This window comes from Mauremys reevesii, linkage group 23, assembly GCF_016161935.1.
Source record: "Mauremys reevesii isolate NIE-2019 linkage group 23, ASM1616193v1, whole genome shotgun sequence".
Taxonomy (NCBI): Eukaryota; Metazoa; Chordata; order Testudines; family Geoemydidae; genus Mauremys; species Mauremys reevesii.
The window spans coordinates 14,295,561-14,317,883 of record NC_052645.1 but is presented as its reverse complement, the minus strand read 5'-3'; the positions used below and the strand labels follow the sequence as shown (position 1 = coordinate 14,317,883).

Genomic DNA, 22,323 nt, shown 5'->3' with positions numbered 1-22,323 from the left:
CTGCACTTAATGTCCCTCCCCTATTTCACTGGGGATCAGCTGGCACCTGGAGCTCACCTCCACACCCACCCACAATCAAGGTTCAGGGCTGGGCTGGCACCCAGTCACCGCCCCAGTGAGCTGCTGCTCCTGTGATCAGCTGAGCTCCAGAGCAGAGTATCCGCTATCCATGGGCCTGGCTTAACTGGCAGGAGTTCTGTGCGAACCCAGACATGTGCAGGATGGCAGACACATGTGCACAACCCCACACACCGCCCCCTCCTTCGGGGCACAGCCCCCTGGCAGGACTCACCCTCCCCCCCATTACAGCCAGACTCTCTCTGGGGCTGCAGTACATCTCAGATACGGAAGCACACCAGCCACCCCAAGACCCCGCCCCCAGACGCTCCTCACCGAGCTCCTCGGCCAGCTCCCCCGGCAGCGGGCACTGCAAGCGCTCAGCAAACTCGTGGTTGTACCATACCAGGAGCTCGGCACCTGTCACGATGGGCTTCAGGGTGTAGAAGTAAATCTCCAGGCCGTTCTGGCAGGCCACCAGGTTCTGGGCCGGGGCGTCAGGGGTGGGGTTGACGTAGCGCATCCAGTTACTGCGGCAGGGGTCACGGGCGTCGATGAAATGGTGCAGGTCGCCCCCCGGGGTGTAAATCTGTAGGAGGCAGAAGGGAAGAGACAGTCCGATTAGTCACAGAGCTGGGGGCGCTTAGCGAAATGAGCATCCCCTGCCGGTGCATCTGTCAGGAGGTTTACGCTGCCTCTGGGGCCTCCTGGGTTGTGCCCACTAGTTTTGTCACTGATGGTGATGGGCTGAGCTGTAGGGCACAGGGTCACCTAGTTTTGTTTAACAGACACGGGATGCTGAGGTAGAGAGGAGGGAAGTGACTTGCCCCGTGTCAGGTCCACATGGGACAGAACCCAGGAGTCCTGGCTCCCAGCTGCAAGTTCAGCGAGCTCTCTCCCAGAGTCAGGAATAGAACCCAGGAGTCCTGACTGTCCCCAGCCCAGAGTTCCATCCCCTGGAACACAGCTGCTCCTTTCGCTTTCACACAAAGCCAACCGCTCGCTGCCAGGGGTCAGCCCCAGAGGACCCTCCGCAAAAACGGGTCCAGCTCCAAAAGGCTGTAAGAACCAACGTTCTGAGCACCTCAGCCGTGGAGTGCCTGCGCCGTGACCAGCTGCTGAGCGTGATGAGGTCCCAAGTTCTTGCGACACCGTCTGTGATCTCTCTCCCTGTGGGGTTCTCATGAGTCACTACCGGAGAACTGGGCACAGGAGGAGCTTTATCCCAGCCCCTGCTGACATCACCCCATGCGGGGAGAGTTTTGGTTTCAAACTCAGCAGCCTCGACATCGCCTCTGTGGCCTCTTTGGCACGAGGCTCGGTTCTGCCTCCCAGCAGGAGGGCTTGGGCAGGGGCCCAGAAAGGGCTGGTCCGTTCCCCTTGTCGCTCTGGGAGGCAAACAGCTGAGTGCCGCCTGGTGCTTTGAAGAGCAGGAAGAGCTGACAAAGGCCGGAGGGCTAAGTACTGGCTGGCTCGCAGCCATGGGATTATTTCCTTATAAGAAACAAGAAAAACGAACCAAAGCAAAAAAAAAAAAAAAAAACACTCCCCAGCAAGCACTGAGGCACACTGACGGCCACCCGAAATTCCCAGCACAGACGGGGAATGCAGAAAGGGGCTTTTGCTTGCAGTCTGACCAGCAAAAGTTCCCCTCCTCTGGGCACGAGGAGGGATTACTCTGTGTAAATAACCTACAGCAGGGTTGTCTAATGGTGAGAGCACAGGACAGGAAGTGGGGGGCTCCTTTCCTGAGTTCTGTTACTGTGCCTGCCACAGCTGCATCACTTTCCTGCTCCGTGCCTCAGTTTCCCCATCTGTAAAGGAGGGGTAGCCATATACTGCTCCACCTTGCACGGGGATTGAGAGACTTAATTCCCTGATGTATGTAAAGTGTTTTGAAGGAAGGTGCAATACAAGAGCAAATGATCACTCAGAGGACGTCGGTCTTGCGGGCACAGGGCGTGACCCCAGCTTGGGCAGACATCCCGAGCTAGCTTTAGCCCCAGGGACTGGAGCAGTGAAGCCGTGGCACCCCTTCAGCACAGGCTGGCCCTGCAAGCAAGGACCTGGGGTTTGTACTGCCGCTGAAGCACACCCGGCCGCGGCTTCATGGCTCCGGAACCAGAGGTAGCTCGGGTGTGGTGGCTGGAGCTGGAGACTGCTTCTGGCAACGCTGTAGAGCGTTCCCTGGACTCCTCCCTGGCAGCCATGAGATCCCAGCCTATATGGCTACATGAGCGGAAGGCAGTGCCCCCAAAGGCCTGGCTATGGCGCTGGGGGACCAGACTGGGGATGGAGGCAGAGCGCTCTGGAGATAGCAAAACCTTCCCGCAAGGAGGTTCCCTGATTGGAGTGTCTTCCACAGACTGCGCCAGAGGCAGGCCCACGCCGTGCCCGGCTCTGGAAAGATGCCAGTGACTCTCTCTCCCAGGCACTGCCCCCAGAGAACCTGGCAGGCGACTGGCAGGAGGCATGGAGTCCCGGGCCAATAGGGCAGGCTGGGGCCAGTGGAGCTGAGCAGGGCTGGGAGGAGCGGAGGGCCTGGCAGAAGCCGGCTGTCTCAGTGCTGGTGGCCCAAGCCTTCTAGGGAGGGTGCTGCTTGTCTCCGTCCCGGGCACCCTTGGTAGCTGACAGAGCAGCCTTCCACCCCCGCAGGAAGCCGCCCGCTCTGGCTGGCTGCCAGGAGCAGACCCGTCTGGGAGGAAGGCTGCACAGATAGCCCTGAGCAACGGGTGGAAGCCCTCGGAGGGGGCGGCCTCGGGGCTGGGTTAAACACACCGACTCCGTCACCCTCCCGGCTGGCCTAGGAGGGAGCCGTTACTCACTCTCCAGAAGTGCTTCCTGTCGGCGTTCTTTGGCACGTTCTCTTTGGTGTAGACCTCCCCGATCAGCGGCCCGAAGCGCGTGCCCAGCGGGATGTACTCTCGGCTCAGCACCGCCACCACCTGCAGGGGCACCAGCATGCAGTCAGCACCGGCCAGCCCTCCTCCCACGCCTGGGAACGGGCTCCAGGGAACAGCCCAGCAGCCTCCTTGGATCTCACATCTTTACAGCACTCCTGACACACACATATACCCCAAAACTACCCCCCACCACCACCACGCACACACACAGAGCCATCCCCCTTTCCCCGTGCAATACGCTCCGTGCACCCTCCCATCACTGCAGCTCAGCTATGGCCCAAGGCCCCCTGCCACCTCCCCACACCCCTGTGGCAGGTCTCGCCGTCACCTCCAGTGCAACCCAGCTGGGGAGACCAGATTTTGGACAGCACGGTCCGTGGGATCGGTCTGGCGTTAATTAGCCCAGGGCCCTGACACGTTAATCCCTAAACGGGATTAGGCAGATGCTTCATGCGGGGGAGGGGGGGCGGGAAAAATAGGACAGATCAGCCGCGTTAGACTGTGAATGAAAGTTCTTCCGATTCCCATCAGAGTGTCAGGAACTGGCTCCTGCTGCCTCTTCCTGAGGCCAGAGCCTCCCAAAGAACCCCAGAGCCCCCCACCCCAACACTCCAGTCTTGCTACACCCAGAGACACCTTCCGTCCTGCCACGAGGGGAGACGGCTGCACACGGGGCAGCGTGTCTCTTCCAGCAGGCCCAGAGACGGGCCTGGGCTGGAACAAGCCGGAAAGGCTGGTGACATGCAAGGGCTGGATGCAAACTGCCTGTGCGACGGGGCGAGGAGGAATTCCAGCTGCCAGCAGGCCCACACCGCGAGGGGTTTGGACTGGGATCTGGCCGCTCGCGCCTGTGGCTGGCTCATCGCATGAACGCACCCTCCTCTGCCTCCTCCCGCTGGGCGAGGGCAGGTGCTCGTGGCCTCAGCATCGGCCGCCGGCAAACGCAGCGTCCGTGCAAGCGGAGCCTGCAAAGGCAGCGGGTGTGGAGAAAGCTGCCCCTCCAGCCGAGCAAACGGGCAGCGTGGGAGTCGAATCCCCTCCCTTTGCCGCACCCTCCCTCTGGCTCCTTCCTGACCGGCCTTCACCCTCTCCTGGGCTGCCCTTGGGCGCACAGAGCGGGGGGGGGGGGGATTTCCTCCACATTGGCGGGAGATTGTACGGGGGGGGGGGGGAAGTTTGTCCTCTGCTCTGCTTCCCCATCCCCCATCTCGCCCCTTCCTCCTCCTCCTCCTGCTCCCAATCCAGCAGCGCTCTGTCCCCCCCGACCCCCCAGCACATGAGAGCTGGGAAGAGGAGCAGGCAGATGTGTTAATCAGAGCACTCCCCTGGTGGCTTCCCAGCTGCGGGCCCATGGATCGGGCACAGCAGGCAGCGGGGCTGGGGCAGGCTCAGGGGTGGGGGACCAGCAGGCATCTGGCTAATATCTCACCCCCGCTTGTCACTATGGCTCATTGCCCCTTCTTTCCCTCCCCCTCCCCCACCAGCCACGTGCTCGCTGCACAAGGGGATGGCCAAGCTCGGTCAGTCGCCTCCTTTTAGCCTGGGAACCAGCAGCACCCACAGCCATGTGGGCTCTGCTCCTCTGCAGGGGGTGCGCAGGGCTGCAAGGAGGGAGGGGCACCTGGCCAGGCAGGGGGGGAGGGTCCCGGAAGAGGCTGATGGGGGGCCTGCCCCAGTTCACTCCATGGTCATTTTGCCCTTTGACTTGGTTGGGCCCAAGCTGCGTGAGGCTCCTGTCGGCTTGGCACGCCCAGGACTCTCACCGGGCGGCAGAGGAATTCCAGCCCAGGGGAGCGTCCCACCGGAACCTATCCCAGCCGGGCACATCAGTGCACCTCCTGCCCCAGCAAGTCTGGTGTAATACACCGGGGCCTTTCTCCCGCGGGAGACGCAGGAAAACCCCAGCCTGTCCTTGCCCGGATCCCAGTGCAGGCCTGGTTAGCTCACCCCTTCCACCCGGGACAGCCTGACCCCGCAGGAAAACCCCAGCCTGTCCTTGCCCGGATCCCAGTGCAGGCCTGGTTAGCTCACCCCTTCCACCTGAGACTGCCTGACCCCGCAGGAAAACCCCAGCCTGTCCTTGCCCGGATCCCAGTGCAGGCTTGGTTAGATCACCCCTTCCACCTGAGACTGCCTGACCCCGCAGGAAAACCCCAGCCTGACCCAGCTGCTGGGAATGTCCCTGCTCCCTCGCTTTCACTTCCTCTGCTCTCTGCCCTTCCCAGCTCCTCGGAACCCTTCACTCCCCCCTCGACTCACACTGTTCCTCCTCTGCATTTCCTTCCTTCCTTCCCAGCAGCAGCCCCCCGCCCCTCCACCACCCCCGAGAGCAACCACCCGGCCCAAGTTCTCACCAGCACACAAGTCAGGAGAGGCGCCTCCCCACCCCAACCCCCTACCCTGCCTGTCCCTAGCTCCAGGCGTGGCCTACGCCCTGGGCTGGCGCTAGGCACCTGGAAATCTGCCACCTCCGACTCCCTGGGAATGGCAGCAGGGTCTAGTGCTCACACCCCGGGGGCGGGGGATGCACTCAGCCCTCCCCGCCCCCCGATTTGATAGCTGCCAGGGCCTCCACGTGCCCCTGGGCCTTGGTGGGGACAGAGAAAGACAAGGTGGCAAGTTCTCAGGGCACTTCCTGGGTGAAGGCAGAGGGTTAACACTGACAGGGTGACCAGACAGCAAGTGTGAAAAATCAGGACGGGGGGGGGGGGGGGGTAATAGGGGACTGTATAAGAAAAAGACCCAAAAATCGGGACTGTCCCTTTAAAATCGGGACATCGGGTCACCCTAAACACTGAGGGCACGGGAGCATGAGAGTCAGGGAGCCTGCGAGACATAACCAGGCTGCCCACCGCCATGGCGTGCCACCCCACCATCACATGGGCACGCTGCCAGCGGCGCAGGCCGCTCTGAGCACGGTCGGAAGGGAATGACCCCCCCGCGCACACACCACCAGCTGGGCACCTGCCTCTAGAAGGCCGGGCGGCAGGGAGCAGAGGGCTGGGAGGGAGGGGAAGGTTAGTGCCTTGGTGGCTGCGTCTCGCTCTCCTGCTTTGATGGGAGGAAGCCGAGCCCAGAGGCTGTCACTTGGTGAATACCACAGGCAGATACAGCCCTGGCGGGGCCTGCCTGGGAGCTTCCTCCCTTGCACTCACACTCAGGAGGCTCAGGCGCCTTCGGCTCTCACCGCACCCGCCCAGCCCCTGCTGCTTTCATCTCTCCCCGCAGGAAGCAGAGAGACGGGAGCCGGCCCGTCTGCGTGCAGGCCTGCTGGTGTGCCCTCGCTGATGGTGTGCGATAGGCGTGCGTGGCAGATTGCAAGTGATGAGCAGGTTCGATCCTGACGACGCCTGTGGTATGTCAGCGTTACATGTGCACACAGGTGCGTGTGAGCATGAGCACGGGTGTGGATGCATGTGAGCATGAGCATGCGTGTGGATGCATGTGAGCATGTGCAGGGGTGTGCACGTGTTAGTATGTTCATATGCATGCATCTGAGCACGAGCAGGTGTGTATGCACAGTCGCATGTTCACTAGCAGGTCCACGTGTATGTTCACGGGAGGGGTGTATGTATGTGAGAATGTGCACAAGTGTCTTGCAAGGGTGCAGTTTATCTGCCTAGAGGAATGGGGAGGGGGCACCAAGGCTACCGCAGAGCCTCTCTTCTTGCCCCATTGCCTCTTGCCTGGGCCAGGGCTCCCAGGAACAGCCAAACCCTTGGTGCCTGCGACTCACCTTGTGGCTGCCGTTGCACCGGAAGGCCAAGTTTCGGGGTAAGGAGGCTTGTGCGCGAGGGAAGTCGGGGCGCGTGAGCATTTCGCACGGCTGGTCCTTCACGATGTAGGTGCATCGTTCCTGGAAATCCGCCTCCCGCCATTGCAGCATGGCGCGGAGCTCCCCTCGCATCGCCGCTTGCTCGCTTCCCTCTCAGTCTGGCCACAGCATGGGGGAGCCTGGCACAAGGAGGACAAGAGCAAACGGCTCACTCACAGCGCCAGGCGCTGGGGCCCACGCAGTCACTGGCTGGGGGGGGGGCGGGGGGGTCACTGTCCCTGGGGGCTCGGATCAGACTCATCAGGAAGCTAGACAGGGGGCTCACACGTCACACCCTACATCCGGACCCAAATGCAAAGAGCCGGAATCTCTGGGTGTAAATCAGGAGTAACTCCCCTGACAGCAAAGGAGTTACACTGGGGTAAATCTAGTGTAACTTGATCAGAATCAAGTTCTCCAGCCGAATTACACAGTTGGTGTTTTTCTCTCTCTTGCCCCTGCCCCGGCCTGCAATTAACCAGCCTCACCTGCGAGTGGCTCAATCATCTCCAAGGAACCAAGCTCAGGGATCCCCAGGGACCACACTGGGGTCGGCGATGGTGACTCGGGGCTATGCAGCATCCTCACCCACTGCTAAATTAACTGGGGGTGGGATCTCCAGCCAGGGGCTCGTTAGCGCCAGCTAGGGGTGGTCTGCGGTAGTCGCTGGAACTTAAAGCAGATCTGCCCAGGCAGGGCAGTTTGTGCTGTGCAGCAGGAAGAAAACACAAAAGGCCTGATCCGCCTCTGAGCTCGCTGCCTTTTTCCAGCCACTCTGCGCTCACTTTGCCCCGGGGGAATGACTGCATAGGCCACAAGGCAATGGAGAATCAGGGCCAAAGAATCTGCAACCTGCAGTGCCAGAACCTGGGCACAGTCCGTCATCCATCCCTTTCTCTATCCCGGGTCCATCCCTGTAGACAAATTCGCGTGGCCTGAGGCTTCCCCCCCCTGCACTCTTACAAGTCTTGGCCTAAAAAGACTGCAAAGGACATTGGAAAGTACCCCAGTGCCAGCGGGTCACTGACCCACCATGACGTCTCACAGCTGACGGCCTGCATGGCCAACGCACACCATGACATGCAGACGCCGGGCAGAGCATTAGCCCCTGGGACTAGGGAGTCTGAAAACAGAAGCTGTGGCTGCCAGCCGATGGACAGTGCTTGTGGGAACAGAATGCAGGCAGGGAGCACCAATGACAATTTAACCGCCGATGGGCGCAGAACCCGTCCTGGGGCTGGCATGACACAGCTGCCGTCTCTGCCTTTCTAGCCGTCCAGCTTACACCAAGCGTACAGATCATCGTCAGTTCTGCACTGGGCAAATGAGAAAACAAAATTTCAAAAAAGGGAGGAGGGCCAGAGGCGTGGAGTCTCCGCCAGGGCAGAAGGGAGGGGGAGTATTTGCTCATAAAAATGAACTTCTCAGATCCATCCCTCCAGCCAGGGCAGGGCTGGTCCATACAGTGAAAATTTTCTTCTGCTGCATCCAGTCCGGTTATAATTGTCTGCAGCTCTGGGGCGTCCCCCCTTCCCTTGGGTGGCTATTCCACACTCTGTCGGGAAGTCCTGTCTGACAGTCCACCTCAATTCTCCTAGTTACACCCCCTTGTTCTCCAGGCTCAGATCAGAGACGGTGATTGTCTCTCACGCTCATGCACACGGAAGGGCCAGATGTAGGCACCAAAAGAAGGCCCATTGACGCTGAGCTCTTCTGAAAATCCAGCCCAGGCATCAGTGTTGAGAACTTAGAACTAGCTCTGAGCTTTCCAGGAAATCTATCCTCTTGCCAGGCCTTTGAAATAACCACCGGGGGGATAGAACTGATTTTGTTATTTTGGAGTGAGCTTGGGAGCGGACGCTCTTATTGCGGGTACAAGCATCTCATGTCAATTCAGGCAATGCCAAGTGACAAACCGCATTAGATTAGGTCAACTTGGACCCCGTCTAGGCCAAATCAGTGTGTCCAGACTTGCTCTACCAAGCTAAGTGGAGTACTCAGGAAAAGGGGCAGATGGGGAAAATTCCTAAGGAAAGTTGCTCCGAAATAGCCAGATCAGTGTCTCTGGGGCAAGCCCGTCGTATCTACCAGATCCTGGGGCTGCCAAAGTCAACTGATTGCAACAGGGAGCAGAACTGAGCCTTTAGTTCTTTTAATCTTTCCAGATAAATGAACCCCTCTGCCCCCTTGGTCATTTTTGTGCCTCTTCTCTGAAGCCGATTCATTTTACCTGCCTCTTTCCAGTCCCGACGTGCCCAGAGCTGGAGATGGAATCCCAGCTGTGCTCTCTTACCATGATCCCAAATCTTTGTCCCCTGCAGGCTCCCAGGACACTGGGGAGCGTGGATGGGGCTAGTCTCCTTTCACGTGGCCATCCAGCTTTGCTAGCCTGACACCGACTTCCCCGCCAGTGCCTGCGTCTCCCTGGGACCCCTCCACGCTGGCTGGCACGTGACGGAGTCCCGTCGAAGGGAGGAGGTGCAGTAGCCGGTTGGCGGGTCTCAACAACTGAATCTCATAGAGGAGAGCAGGCGGGGGGTGGAACTGGCACTAGGGGGCTGCAGCCAAACAGACCCCCCCAGGAAATGCCACCGAAAGTCAGGTTTAATTCATTTCTAGGACATGCCTGTCGCCAGCCTCGAGGCAGAGTCACAATCAAATCGACAACAGGATTCGTCTCTCAAACCGACGTGGACTCACAGCCCAGAGTGCCCCCGTCCCTCCCCCAGCAAACAGCCCCTTCCCAATCAGCCTCGCCGGGAGCACGCCCTAAAGCAGCTGAGCGCCTCTGTCGGACCAAGAGGCCTGCCTAGCCAAGGACGCTCCTCCGAGCGCCTCCCAGCCCCGCATGCCAAGGACTGCCAGATCCAGCATCCCCACAGACCCCAGCAGGAAGGCGGAGATGGGAACCCAGGACCTCGGTCCTGCCGCTCACCTGCCTGGGATGCCTGACTGCAGAGCTGGCTCCAAGTCTCGGTCCCAGGCTGGAAAGCGGCACTTACCTGGGATCACCTCCTCCTCCACCCAGCACAGCTGCGGGCAGCCCTCGCCGGCCCTGTCATGCCCCCCAGCCTCCCCATCTCTTCTGGTCCCAGCTGGTGCGCTCTGCTCTCAGGTCCCCAGCATTGGGGTGAGCAGCTCCTGCAGCAGCCCTCATTCTGACAACCTGTTTGTGGAATGCGAGCTCTCCCGGGGGGCGTCACGTGCCAGGGATTACCGGGGATTAGCCAATGGCATGCAGGGAGATGGCCCCTCTTTCACCCCTGCCAGAAAAAGAGAGTCCAGATGGAGGATTTGGTAGCCCTCCTGTTAGGATGCAAAAGGTACCAGGAGGAGTCACAAAGGGATGGGGGGACGCAAGTCGCCTTGACCCCTGCATGAACCGGTTTAGTGGGTGGGGGGCAGCACGGGGAGGGGATCAGGAGAGATCCGTGCTGGGGGGCACCTGGCCTGCTTTGTGGGACCTCAGATTTGGCCTTTCCTATCAGTGACCTGGCTCCAAGCTGGGAAAGACGCAAGGCTTTTCCCAGGGCCGTAGTTACACCCACGGGGGTGAGTTTGTGGGCGTGAGGGAGGTCTTCACGATTCCCCTTTTTCACAGCAAAAGAGACTCCACCTGGCCGGATCTCCCTCTCGATACAACACAACGGGGTCTCACACAGCTGCCAAGGTGAAATGCTGGGGTTTATCAGGTTTCCTTGGTTTGACGGATTGATTGATTGATTGAATTAACAATCACTTTTAATGATCTAGGCTCGGTTCTGCAGCGAAATTTTCCAAAGTGCAGCCCAGCAATACGACAGTAGCCAGCATGCATGCACCACCACGGCAAGCTGAGTGCAGAGATCTGGGTACCCCAGCCTGTGCGAGCCTCCACAGCAGTTCAGCTGCTGAGATCCAGACCTGGGCTACCCCTGTCTACATACAGCTCCAGAACCGCCTGAGTGCAGAGCTCCAGGTAACCCCGTAGGCAAGCGCCTCCATGACAATGTGCCCACAGAGATCTAGAACAGGGGTATTCCTGCAGGCAAGCACCTCCACAGAAAGCTGCAAACAGCGATCCAGAACTGGAGCACAGACGTGTGCAAAGAAATTCCACTGATTTGCTGGGCAGGCAGCTTCCTGTCACAGATCTTCACCCAACCACAACCAGCCAGCCCACCCCCCCGGCGCTCACCCACTAAGGAGAGCAGGTCACTCACACTCCTGCAAACAGCCTTTGTAACAACCATAGACCTTCGCTGTTCCGTGCATGCGCGCGCGAGAGAGAGACCTCACCCCAGGACTTCAGCAAACCGCCAGCGACCCCACTCCTTTGATGTGGCAAACACCAGAAAACTGCGCAGCACCAGAGTCATTCAGAGCCTTTCTGTTGTTTTACGTCGCTCGGGTATTGAATCTGTTTTCGTGCATTTAACAAACACTACAACCATGGGCCAGGCTTTGGTGGGTGTAAATCAACAGAGCAACTTCCGTGCTGCTTTACACACGCCGAGGCTCTGGCCCTGCGTGGGGTGCAGCAGCAACTGCTGTTCTCAAGCTCAAAGGAAGCACAATTCTAGTCCCTGCCAGCAGGAGTCACTGCAGGGACTGGGACAGGCACACGGGCCAGAGGGCAGTTCGCAGCTGGTGCAACCCAGGCTCACCCAGCAGGGGTCACTGAAGGGTAGTGTGTTAGGAGCACAAGCCAGGAGGAAGCGTCCGGCTATTTGCAATGCATAGATGAGCCATGGTGTAATGCAAAGTACATGGCAGAATTTCATTCAATGGCCTTTTGTTCCTCGTGGCTGGTGAACAAGGGCGGGAGCGTGCAAAGGGCTGAGGCCTCAGTGCCCCCGGTGCCCAGAGACGTCAGTGGGAGAAGAACATGACACCACACTGCACAGGATTGAGCCCTGGGTGGCCCGGGCTGCTTTGGACACTCCCTGCGGGAGGATTTCCAGAGATTTGGTTGGGGGGGGTGGACTGGGAGGAAATATTTCCCCAGCTTCTTGTCAAGAAGGAGCAAACTCCAGCAGGGTGAGGCCAGGGGCAGGGCCTCTTCACACCAGCAGTCTCACACCGGCAGACCTCACCGTCCTTGGGAAGGCTGGGCTGGGACCCTGGGAGTCTTTCCTCTTCTCCTTCAGCGCCTCCAGTGACAAGTAGCAGGGAGCCGGGAAGTTTGCCTTCTACGGGGAGATTAGAGACGCTAAATGGGTCTCGCTCTGGTAGAAGACGGCCGAGGATACCCACAGGATCGCAGCCCACGTGTATCTGAAGAGTCTAAATGCCGAGGAAGGAGAGGACCCGCCAGCATCCAAGGAGGTGCGTCCGAGGGGTCTCGATCCAAACGGACTCCAGTGAAGTCGGTGGGAGTGGTGGGTGCTCAGCACCTCTTCAGCTCAAGCCACTGGTGCCTAGTTGAAGCACCCACCTTCGAACGGGTTGGCAGAGGTGTCTCCTCCCAGTCCCCCCACCCCACCAACAGCTTCTGCTACAGAACAGGAAACTCGCTCCGCCACGGGGCAGTCGCTGAAGTTCAGAGCATCACTTTGAAAGAACAGTTTCCGCTGAGCTGCCAGCTACAGCAAGAGGCCTCAGAAGCTGTGACGTCCATTAGCGCTCTTTGGAGCTGGTTGGTTTGTCAGCTCTGCTCCTATTTGGGCTTGGTTCCTCCTGGGTCAGGAAGGTGGAGAGCCTCACCTGTGATACCCCGGGCAAAGGAAACCAGTCCCAGGTGAGGCCAAGGGGCAGGATCTCATGCCCTGATGTGTTCATGCCACACAGAGCTACATTCCAGCGGTGCCAGTGGAGCCTGGACATTAAACAGATACACAAGCTGCCTGGGGAAGATGGAAAATGCATTGTGAAAACTGGGCCACAGGCGGCTGTGAGCCCAGCGTTCCTGCACAGTGGCTGCGACAGTGAATAAAAGCAACGCTGGGCTGCTTCCATCAAAGCACCCCAAAGCACTCTATCTAAATGAGTTGGTTAAGCTTCACATCAACTCTGCAAGCTAGGAAAGGGTTGTTAGAGCCATTTCACTGATGGGTCAACTGAGGCACAGAGAGGTGACGTCACATAATGAGTCACTGGGACACTGTGTTGAGATAAATGCCCTCTTAGATACATAGATTGGATCCGGGAATCCTTGTAATTCCCCAAACCCAGAAATTCCTTCAGCCTTGCGAACAGTGAGGGTTGAGATTCATGGGAACGACAATGTTTTCTGAATTTTTCTATTCATTTGGCTAAGAGTTTTTGGACAAAATGACTTGGAATGGCCCTTCGTTGAAGGGAGTGACCGATGCTTTCTCGTGTCCCTCGATCTGCCCAATGCCGGGCGTCATGACACTCAAAACATGGGTAGAGGTTGGCATTGACTCGTGCAAGCAGCGCTTTGGGACGGCAGGAACAAGAAAGCGTTTAGAGAATCGCCACTGTCGGAAAACTAGAGACAATGCAGCAATGCTGCGTCCTAGAAGGTGAAGAAGATAAAACCATGGTGACAGAGAATGTGTTTGTCAGAGACGTCTGGACTGGACAGGGCTACTCCACAAAAGTGAAAGGAAACTCTAGGACCTGGTAAAATTATCCCTCCTCTTCCGAACGCCCCTGGGCCTAGGGAGGGGGTGAGCGTGGGTCCATGTGGGGTACTTGATGAACGGAGAGTAAGCGACTTCACATAGAGAGCGTGCGGCAAACCCGGCAGCAGAACCCTGGTCCTGCAGGCAGCAGAGCTGATGTTATCTACTCACGCACAGTATGAAAGCACCAGGGCCGTGCACAGCATTCTTGAAGGCCACGCTTCTCGGCTTGCTGAGAAGCATTGAAACCTGGTGAGCTGGGCATTGGCTGCAGAATATGGGCTCTAGGCTTGAGCTGGAGCTGAATTTGCCATGACAAGTGAGCACATCTTCACAACATGGAGGCCTGGTCTATACTAGAAAGTGTTTGCCAGTATAGTTATGCTGATACGTTATACTGACAACTCCTCCTAGTGGAGACACAGCTTCTCCTGCAAAAGCACTCTTTTAGTGAAATTGTATCTACACAGGGGATAAAAAAATCACCCCCCTAACTGACATCACTGGACCGGTAAGTGTTTTAATGTAGGACCTAGCCTGGGAGCGAAGGCAGGTTGTGCTTGATACGTATCTGTGGTTGCGTTAGGTCTCGATCCTGCAACAAGTTCTTCTGCACCCACATAGGGCTCTACTGAAGTCAATCAGGGGGTCTGCCTGCATGGGATTCAGCACAGGATTAGGGCCTTAGCTATGTAGGGAATGTGCGTATTGTATCAAGCGTGCACGGAATGACCCAGGTGGGAGCCGTTCTTAATTTAGCCAGGACCACTCCCTCCCTTTAATCTGGTGAACCTTCGATGCTATTAATTACCAATGTTTAAAATCGTGTCTTCATTCACCTCCGCGCCCACCAAAAATGGAAGATGTTGGGGAAAAAATTGAAAAACTTAAGAAATTCCAAAACCAAAAACTTTGTTTCAAAATTCAGGCCAGGTTGCCAAGTGACAGCAATGTCATTACTGATCACATCGGTGCACATTTACAAAATCCAAGCGTTTAAAGGGAAAGGAAATGAATAGTCAGGGGCATAAGAAATCCTCCCCCGCCCATGTAACAAACAAATCAAATAGAAACTAATGCATCTTGCATCACAACTCATGAGTTTCAACTCTGGTCCAGCATAAATACGTCTCTTTCACAAGTAATCCCAAACTATAACACATGACACAAAACATTTCTGAAAACGAAACGTCAAAATGACATCCCAATATGGGAACATTAACGATACATATTGATCAGCCCCAGATGCAAGCCCACAAATATCCAAAATGGATAATGTTCTATACTTTCCTATTACCCTATGTACATACCATGAGTGCACTTAAAAAGCTCATTCTGGGTTTAACTGTATTCTCAGTTCCAGCAATATTCCCTGGGCTGAACATGAGAAACACAGATAGAAATGGTAACATCTCTAGAACTGCAATGAACATTTTTAAGAGCGTCTATTGGATAACTATAGTCTCAAGAGCCATCAATTATATGGAATTGACCAACACATTCTCCTGTTAGTTGATACGCTTATGAGGTAACAATATTTCCCATGTAACAGTATCTTGTAAAAGAAAACACTTATTTACTGAACTCTAGATAACAAGAATAATACTTATAAAACCCACAAACAATTCACAGATCAGAGATAAGGTTGTTGTGTTGCAATGAAATACGCATGTCTTTATACGTGATAAAATAATCGTGTCTTCAGCTATTATGAGGCAAGAGTCAAGATTTATGATGTCCTTAGCTGTTTGTTTCCTTGCTTTGAAGAGCTTGAGTTTTTAAGGGATATGCTGGGAAATCACCCGGGTGTCTCTTAGCAACTTTTGCTGGTTTCTAGGAGAAAGGTATTTAGGCTTCGTATAGAGATGGGTCTGAACGAAGAGCCGGAGGGATGGTAACACCCTCAAACTTCGAGGCAGCTCCGACCTAGGACTAATTTTGCACCTGGTCCTCCTCCTTTTTTTTTAAACTGGCCAGTTCAAAACCCTGGATCTGCGCAGCCCCTGAGCTTTGGGAAAGTTCTGATCCAGATCTGAACTTTGCATCCCTAACAATCAATGCCCAAGGTGAGCAATCCCAAGGCTGCTCTGCCTTGGAGTGGTTTGCACAAGAGGCAGGTAACAGCACCAGGAGAGGGAGCTTTCAACAGGAGATTTGGCAAGGGAGACAGAGGCAGAGAGTGAAAGAAGGGGCAGAGAAAAGAGCAAGAGAGACCCCAGGAGAAGGGCATTGCCTACCTGGCCTGGGCAGCTGCTCCTTAGCCCTGATTCCAGAGGCTGACAGAAGGAGAGAGCGCCCCAGCCTCTGGGGATTCTCTTTAATGTTATGATTCAGCGGCTGTGCTTGAAGTGAGTTCATTGACAGGAAGCGTCTCTCGTTCAGGGGCTCTTGCTAAATTTGGAGAGGCGAGTCAAAGCAACCTCTGCATCAGCTGCACCACAAGGGAGGAGGAGGTGACAGCTGGGTTCTCTGATAAATAAAGCCCAGGGAAAGGGTCTCCGCTCCTCTCTCCTACTGCACGCGCAATCTCTCCTGCCCTTGGGAGCCTTCCTCACCCAGTGGGGGAAAGGACCACCAGCTAGGAATCACTTCTCCCTAGTCCATTCTGTGCTGGGCTCCTCTCCCTAATGCCACCAGCCTGTCAGCCACTCGAGCGCTCCCCTCCGGGCTCTGCCAGCCCTCTCTTTGCCTTGCAGGTGAGCAAGAGGAGCACCCCAATCCCCAAGTCCCTTAGAAGCACTCCCCTGTGACATGCAGCCCCCGACACTGGCTACTCCCAGAACTCCCAGCTCCTGTGCCCCCAAAGGAGCCGGGTCCCCCCTGCTCCTGCCTCACACACAGCACAGGTGAGCCCGCATAACAAACCAATAACAGGTTTATTTAAGAATAAAGATTTAAGTGGCAACAGGAGACAGCGCCGGACACAAAAGATTCTGATACAAAATAAAATCGTGCAACCCAAATTAAGGCCAACGTTGATCAACGGTTCCCTTTCCTAGCTAATAAAGTGGGATTCCCCCCCCCGCCAGCATTCAGTCTGTTGCAAACAGGAACCAGGATCCAAATTGTCATGAAAACAGCCCCCTTCCAGGAGACGTCTCCTTGGGGAATGGCTGCAGAGGGCCGCTCCCCACTGTGTGTTCTACTGAAACAGTCTGTTGTAACATTTCCACCTCCGCTTGGTTTTATTGTTTGCAGTTGTTGGTTTTGCATTGACTTTTCTGCAATGGGGCAACGGTAAACACTTGAACCTTGCATGACATCACTGGCAAACCAGGGCGAGGTGGCTGCTCCCTCCTGCATGACTAGGCCGTCACCGAGTTGTATTTCTCCCCGGTGACTCCTCTCAACTTTAAGAGCATAAGGGCATCAACTTCGGTATAGTCACTTTATGCCTTAACATCCCGCCACGATTAGGAACCGTGATAAGTTGCCAGCTTTCAATAGGGACCTTACACGTTACCCTTTATGGCTAAACAGCCTGGGAGCAATGTATTTGATGAAGTGAGTTTGTCGGGTCTGAGACGAAAAGTTGTTTGCAAAGAACAGGGGAGCTTTGCCAGGGGTCTTGGTGTCACACCTGGCTGGCCTGAACATCACAGATCTTAAGCAGCTGTAGCTCCCATTGGCTTCAGTGGGAATAGCGGGTGCTCAAAATCACTGATTTTGGTACTTAAAAGTGGATATATGGGCCTAGCTTTAGGCACCCAATTTGGACACCTCAACCTCTCCTTGCTTCAGCACCCCCATCTGTAAAATGGGTCCAATAACTGTCTGGCGTTGTGCGGCTCAGTCCATCGGTGCTTTGAAACCCCAGGAGGGGAAGTGCTAGAGAAGGGCAGCATGCAAGACCGGGTAAAGTCAAAGGACTGGGATAAAGCAGGTGACAGAGCATGAGACATGTCACCAATGCTCCATCACAGCATAAAGGAGACTGGGACCCAGGGGTTAACACCCAAGGGATCTGTGTCTAACCCCACCACTTCCTCCAAGCTGCCTGCCACTCTGGAATCCTGCAGCTCGACGCAGGGGAAGGCAGGTTAGGTTGGACATAAGGAAAAACTTCCTAACTGTCAGGGTGGTGAAGCACTGGAATAAATTGCCTAGGGAGGTTGTGGAATCTCCATCATTGGAGATTTTTAAGAGTAGGCTGGACAAACACCTGTCAGGGATGGTCTAGATAATACTTAGTCCTGCCATGAGTGCAGGGGAATGGACTAGATGACCTCTCAAGGTCCCTTCCAGTTCTACGAATCTATGACTCCACATTAAGGGCCGGATCCTCAACTGATGTAAATCAGCACTGAAGCCAAGGGTGCATGCCTGATTTACACCTGCTGAGAACTTGGCCCTGAATAACATCACCGGTTTGGCTTGTCCAACGCCCAGAGCCACTGAGGAAGGGAAAACTTGCCCCTCGGCTATCGTCGTCCCGTGAGACGCCTCAGAAGAACCAGTCTTGTACCACCGAGTGAGTCACATTCTCTGGGGAAGGCTGTTCCCGGAGGCCAGGGAACCCTGGGCAGATGGGCAAAAGTCCTGGTTCCAAGGAACTCTGCAGAGAAACTAAAGACGCTGCTGCCTAGAAGAGAGAGGGTGCGGCTGATTCTGGGCAACTACCCCAGGGCGGGGAGGGCGGGCGCAAGGGAAGGGAGGCTGCAGTGTGGTTCAGGAAATGACTCCAGAGACTTCAGGGGAAGAGAGGATGTGGCACTAGTTCTGGGCATCAGTGACTTATGGGGCTTGTTGGCTGTTCTTGGAAAGTCCCTTCACCTCTTCACGATGTGCCAGCCCATCCAGGGATCGTGTGGGGCTCTTCGCCCTGCTACTCAGAGAGGTGGGATTCAGTGCCGGGAGTTTGAGGGTGTGTTTCTGGTGTCCTGTCTCCAAACGTGCCAGCCCCGGCTGCTCCAGAGGAAGGTAGAAGAAACTCTACAGTGGGCAGTTCTGGAAGAACGAGCCCCCCAGGGCAGGTTTCCTTCTGATGAAACATCCCTTGTCTGAACGAGGGCTTATTTCGAGGCGCGGTGTTAGATCGTGTTAAAAACTGCCAAGCCCCTAGGCAAGGCAAGGCAAGATTTGCTTGGCGGGGGGCGGGGAAGGTATGGCTAAAGCCTAAGCTTTAGGAAGTGTTGGCTTGAAACCCGAGCCCAGGCCAGGCCGAAGTCTTGGGGGCCAGGAGGATATACTGCCTGGGAGCAGAACAGACTCTGGCCCCCGGCTCTGAGTCAGTCTGGCAGTTCCCCTGTTCCTATACCCCTCCCCTCCCCGACTCATTTTGGTGAGAACCCCCTTCCACTCCTTCCCTCTCTGCCTCCAGCCCCATGGGCCCCTCCTGGCCCCAGCCAAACTGGAAGAGAAATAGGGGCAAATTAAGGCTGTGCGGGGCCTGGGCCAGGGAGGAGGGTGGAGAGATCGTCCCCCCTCGACGCTTCAGAGAGCTGGGACAGCGAGTGAATCGGAGAGCTCTGGGCCCAGCGGCCTGGGTCCAAATACGATGGAAGGGGGCAGGGTGGGGTGGTCATTCTACGCCTCAGGAGTCTGCGCCGCCACACAGTTAACGATGCGCCACTTCGACCTCGCCCTGAGCTGCCCAGGATCACCGGGACAGGCAGGAAATTCCCAGCGGGAAAGATGAGTAAAGCCGCAGCTCGTCCACACCTGCACTGCACGCTCATCCCATCACAATCACACTCCCCACTTTACCTGCACAGGATCACATGTACACTCACCCCCCCCACACACACACCCCACGTTACCTGCTCTGCGTGCGCAGCAGTGAGCAGAAACGTTCCGACTCGTTCCAGAGCCGTCGTACCCCCCGCCCTGCCCTTGGGAGCTGAGGTTTGTATTTTCCCATCGCTAGGCACACTCAGCGTCCAGTGACAGCGGTTGTGATGGGAAATGCAAAGCTGGGCAGCAGCTCACATGGACCTGTGGTTAATTTCGGAAGGTGACTCACCGGCTGCCTCAGTGACACAGTAACAGGCCGGTTCTTCTTTCCAGCCAGGCAAAATGCAGAAGTCACTGGAGATCCACATAGCTTCTGCCAACAGCAGCCCTGGACTGCCCCTCTGCCAGGCCCAGATCCATAGAACGTGGCCAAATCTTGCGATGTGATCGAAAGTCTCATGAGATTTGGTGTTTTTCATAGAGCCCCGGCGCCTGGAGTCACGTGAATTCATGAGACTAGATCAGTAGGTTTTCAGGGACCATTATGACCCCCTGGTCTGACCTCCAGCGTAACACAGGCCAGAGCATCTCAGGTTTCATTTTAAAATGTTTCTTCTCCAATAGCTCCTGTCACCCATCCCCCCAAGAGTTTGTCTGGGCTTTGGCCACAATTCCTCCAAGAGATCCACTCCCAACAGCTCCTGGTTCCCTCTTCCCCCACAATAGCCCCACCCCACCGCAGCTGGGGCACTGACCTCCGCCTCGCTGCTGCTCCATATGGCGAGGAACCGCTCGGGGAGCAGAGAGCAGCCGAACTGCGTGACAGCCCAAACTCTCCTGCTTGCCCGGAGCGTCGCTCAACGTGCGACGTTCCGGCCGGCCGGCGGGAGTGTGTGAGGCCCGGCCTGTGCGTGTGAGTGTCACACGACATGCCTGACGCTCGGCCGAGCTGGGATCTTGGAGCAGGGGCTCGTCCGTGTGGTTTCCACCCAAAGCCACCGCCCTATTTATTCAGCTTACACTACAGATGGCAGAGGGCACGTGGGAATGACTAGGGCAGAGACACAGCATCAGAGCAGCTTGTGCCTGCGCCTCCTGCTTCTCCTGGCAGGAGCCATGCAGCCAAGGGCTAGAGAGGGAGAGGCCGGGGCGTGATCCCTGGCCTGGCTGCTGAGTCTCTCTCCTATTGCTGAAAGCAGACGTCACCCCCGAAGCCCTTGGCTAGGGGCGCATGAAAGCGGCTGGCGGGAGCCTCTTGAGAGCTGGGATTAGAGGAAACTGATTTTGTTTTTCTGGGGGAAGAAGTTTGGACTCTCTCCTGCATTCACCCCGGCCTGGCTCCTCAGAGTGGGGTAGCGTGGGGGGTGCAGCCTTCTCCTTTCCCCTCCTATCATCTGTGTTGCTCCCTTCCCCCTCTTACTCCCTCCTCCTGGGGACCTGCAGATTAGATTTTTCACCTATAATTTTACCCTCGGTCCACTGACCTTAATCCTCGATAATCCATAACCCAATCCTTCCCCCATAATCACCTTCCATTTATGCCATCAGGCACTAATCCTGCTCTCGCTCCCAGCGGGAGCTCACCCGCTTCCTGCCCCCAGTGAAACAGAAGCCCCCGGAGAAGGAGAATACAGTATCTCTGCTAATGCCACGTTAAAACCAATTAGCCGCTTTGTATCAGGAACAAAGAGGGAGTCAATCCGGGCAGCGGGACAAGGGGGGGCACAGACGTGCTCTTTCCCCCCCGCTGGGGCTGCTTCTCTAGCATAATTCCTCCGCAAAACAGAGCAAGTGACGGCTCGGCGGCTTGACGGCTCCGGAGAGGAGCTGCACCCATGGGGCGAGACGCAGAGTGCCCAGGGTGAGTCACTGGGGATGGAGGAAGTGTGGGCACAGGCTGAGCCAGAGCAGGTTCCCCCGTCCCACGTTGGACCCTGCAGCCCAGCCAGCTCGCTGCTCCCCACTAGAGCTGCTACCTTTCCCTTACCAACATCCCCCAAGGATGTTGTGAGGATTAATGGCACTTGCTTTGTACATATATAGTGCCTCTGATCCCAGGGTTTGCAGACTTTATTTCCAGTTGTAGGGAATGTGTGTGGGGGGGGTATCTACAAGGAAGGTGGCAGTGAGAATTTTGGGGGCCTCTGAGCCTTAAAGTCACCCTTTCTCATCACTCCCTCACAACATCAGAGGGTGCACGCGCACCGTGGGGGGGGATTCGGGCAGTATGCCAGGTACATGCCATTTGAGGGTGCATGTAGAGTTAACCCAAGACTTGCTGTGGCAGCCACCCCTGGGGACACGACTGCGCTCCAGAATCTCAGCTTTCACGTCAATAAAAATGATGTGTCTGGCCCAGGTACTTGTAAAGATAACCTGAAAAACATGACCTGGCTGCAACTGATGCAGCGCCACCTGCACAAGTCTGCTGACAGCCTGAAACAATAGGGCTGCTATGAAGTGCCCCGTTCAGCGCAATGAAATGTTAACTCTGAAACCTAAAGATGGCCACTGAAATGGCAATATGGTTAACTGTTTCACTGCTGGATGTTTTGTGTCTATCCTACAATCCCAAACTGCCTTCCATGCCTGTCCTGAGGCAAACCCCACCCCCCCAACTATTCCATACCGAGATTCCCTCACCAACAGCTGCAATTCAGTTAAACCCTGTCAATGAAAAACATGCAGCAAATGGAGAATGTGGGGACAGCATAAAGGAAGGCCTTGTTTACAAAAACATTTTAACTACACTGGAATAGTTAAAGCAAAACATCCCCTGAAGTGTGGGTGTAGTTAACTGAGCTGAAGGTGTTTACATCAGTAACAGAACTAAGCTGAACCACTACAAGGCACCTTCCTGCCAGGAAATCTGGGTATGTGGCTCAGGCCAGAATAAACAACAGGGAGCTGCTGTGCTGCTCGGATTATTCTTTCGGACCCTGAATTCAAGAAAACCCTCCCAGTTTTAATGGAAACCCAGCTGGTGCCGGACAAGGGAGCCTTGCTGCAGAGCTAAGCATCTCCTCCTATCTGTCTGCACATTAGCATGTCCCTGGTACATGGCATTGCTTAGACCCTGCGCTGCTGGGCACAGTCAATTAAACAGCCAGCCCCAGAGTCGCCGCACACAGAGATGTGGAAGGATTCGGCTTCGTTTTTCCATTCAGGAATTTCCCCTGTCAGCTAAGGGCCTTCGCCAGATGAGCTGGATTCAAAATTACCACATGTGCCAAGCCCAGAGGGAGGGAACTATTAAGCCGCTGTAGCTGGCACCAGGGTCACGGCCTCTGGCTGAGCTGGGAGAGGG

The 22,323-nt window shown here is 56.2% G+C and overlaps 1 protein-coding gene across 4 annotated transcripts in view; it reads right to left on the bottom strand.

Moving 5' to 3' along the window:
• ZNF683 (zinc finger protein 683) overlaps positions 1-22,323 on the bottom strand; it is a 46,778-nt gene that overhangs the window by 5,839 nt on the left and 18,616 nt on the right. For 2 of the 4 annotated variants that reach the window (XM_039511631.1, XM_039511630.1), the window contains exons 2-4: positions 6,697-6,914; positions 2,883-3,002; positions 394-646 (exon numbers count right to left, since the gene is read on the bottom strand). In XM_039511631.1, coding sequence (XP_039367565.1) covers positions 394-646; positions 2,883-3,002; positions 6,697-6,867 — 544 coding nt within the window. In that variant the 5' untranslated portion in view covers positions 6,868-6,914. Of the gene's footprint in view, positions 1-393; positions 647-2,882; positions 3,003-6,696; positions 6,915-15,580; positions 15,701-22,323 lie in introns of those variants that run through there. The other 2 variants (XM_039511629.1, XM_039511632.1) reach the window with 2 other exon arrangements.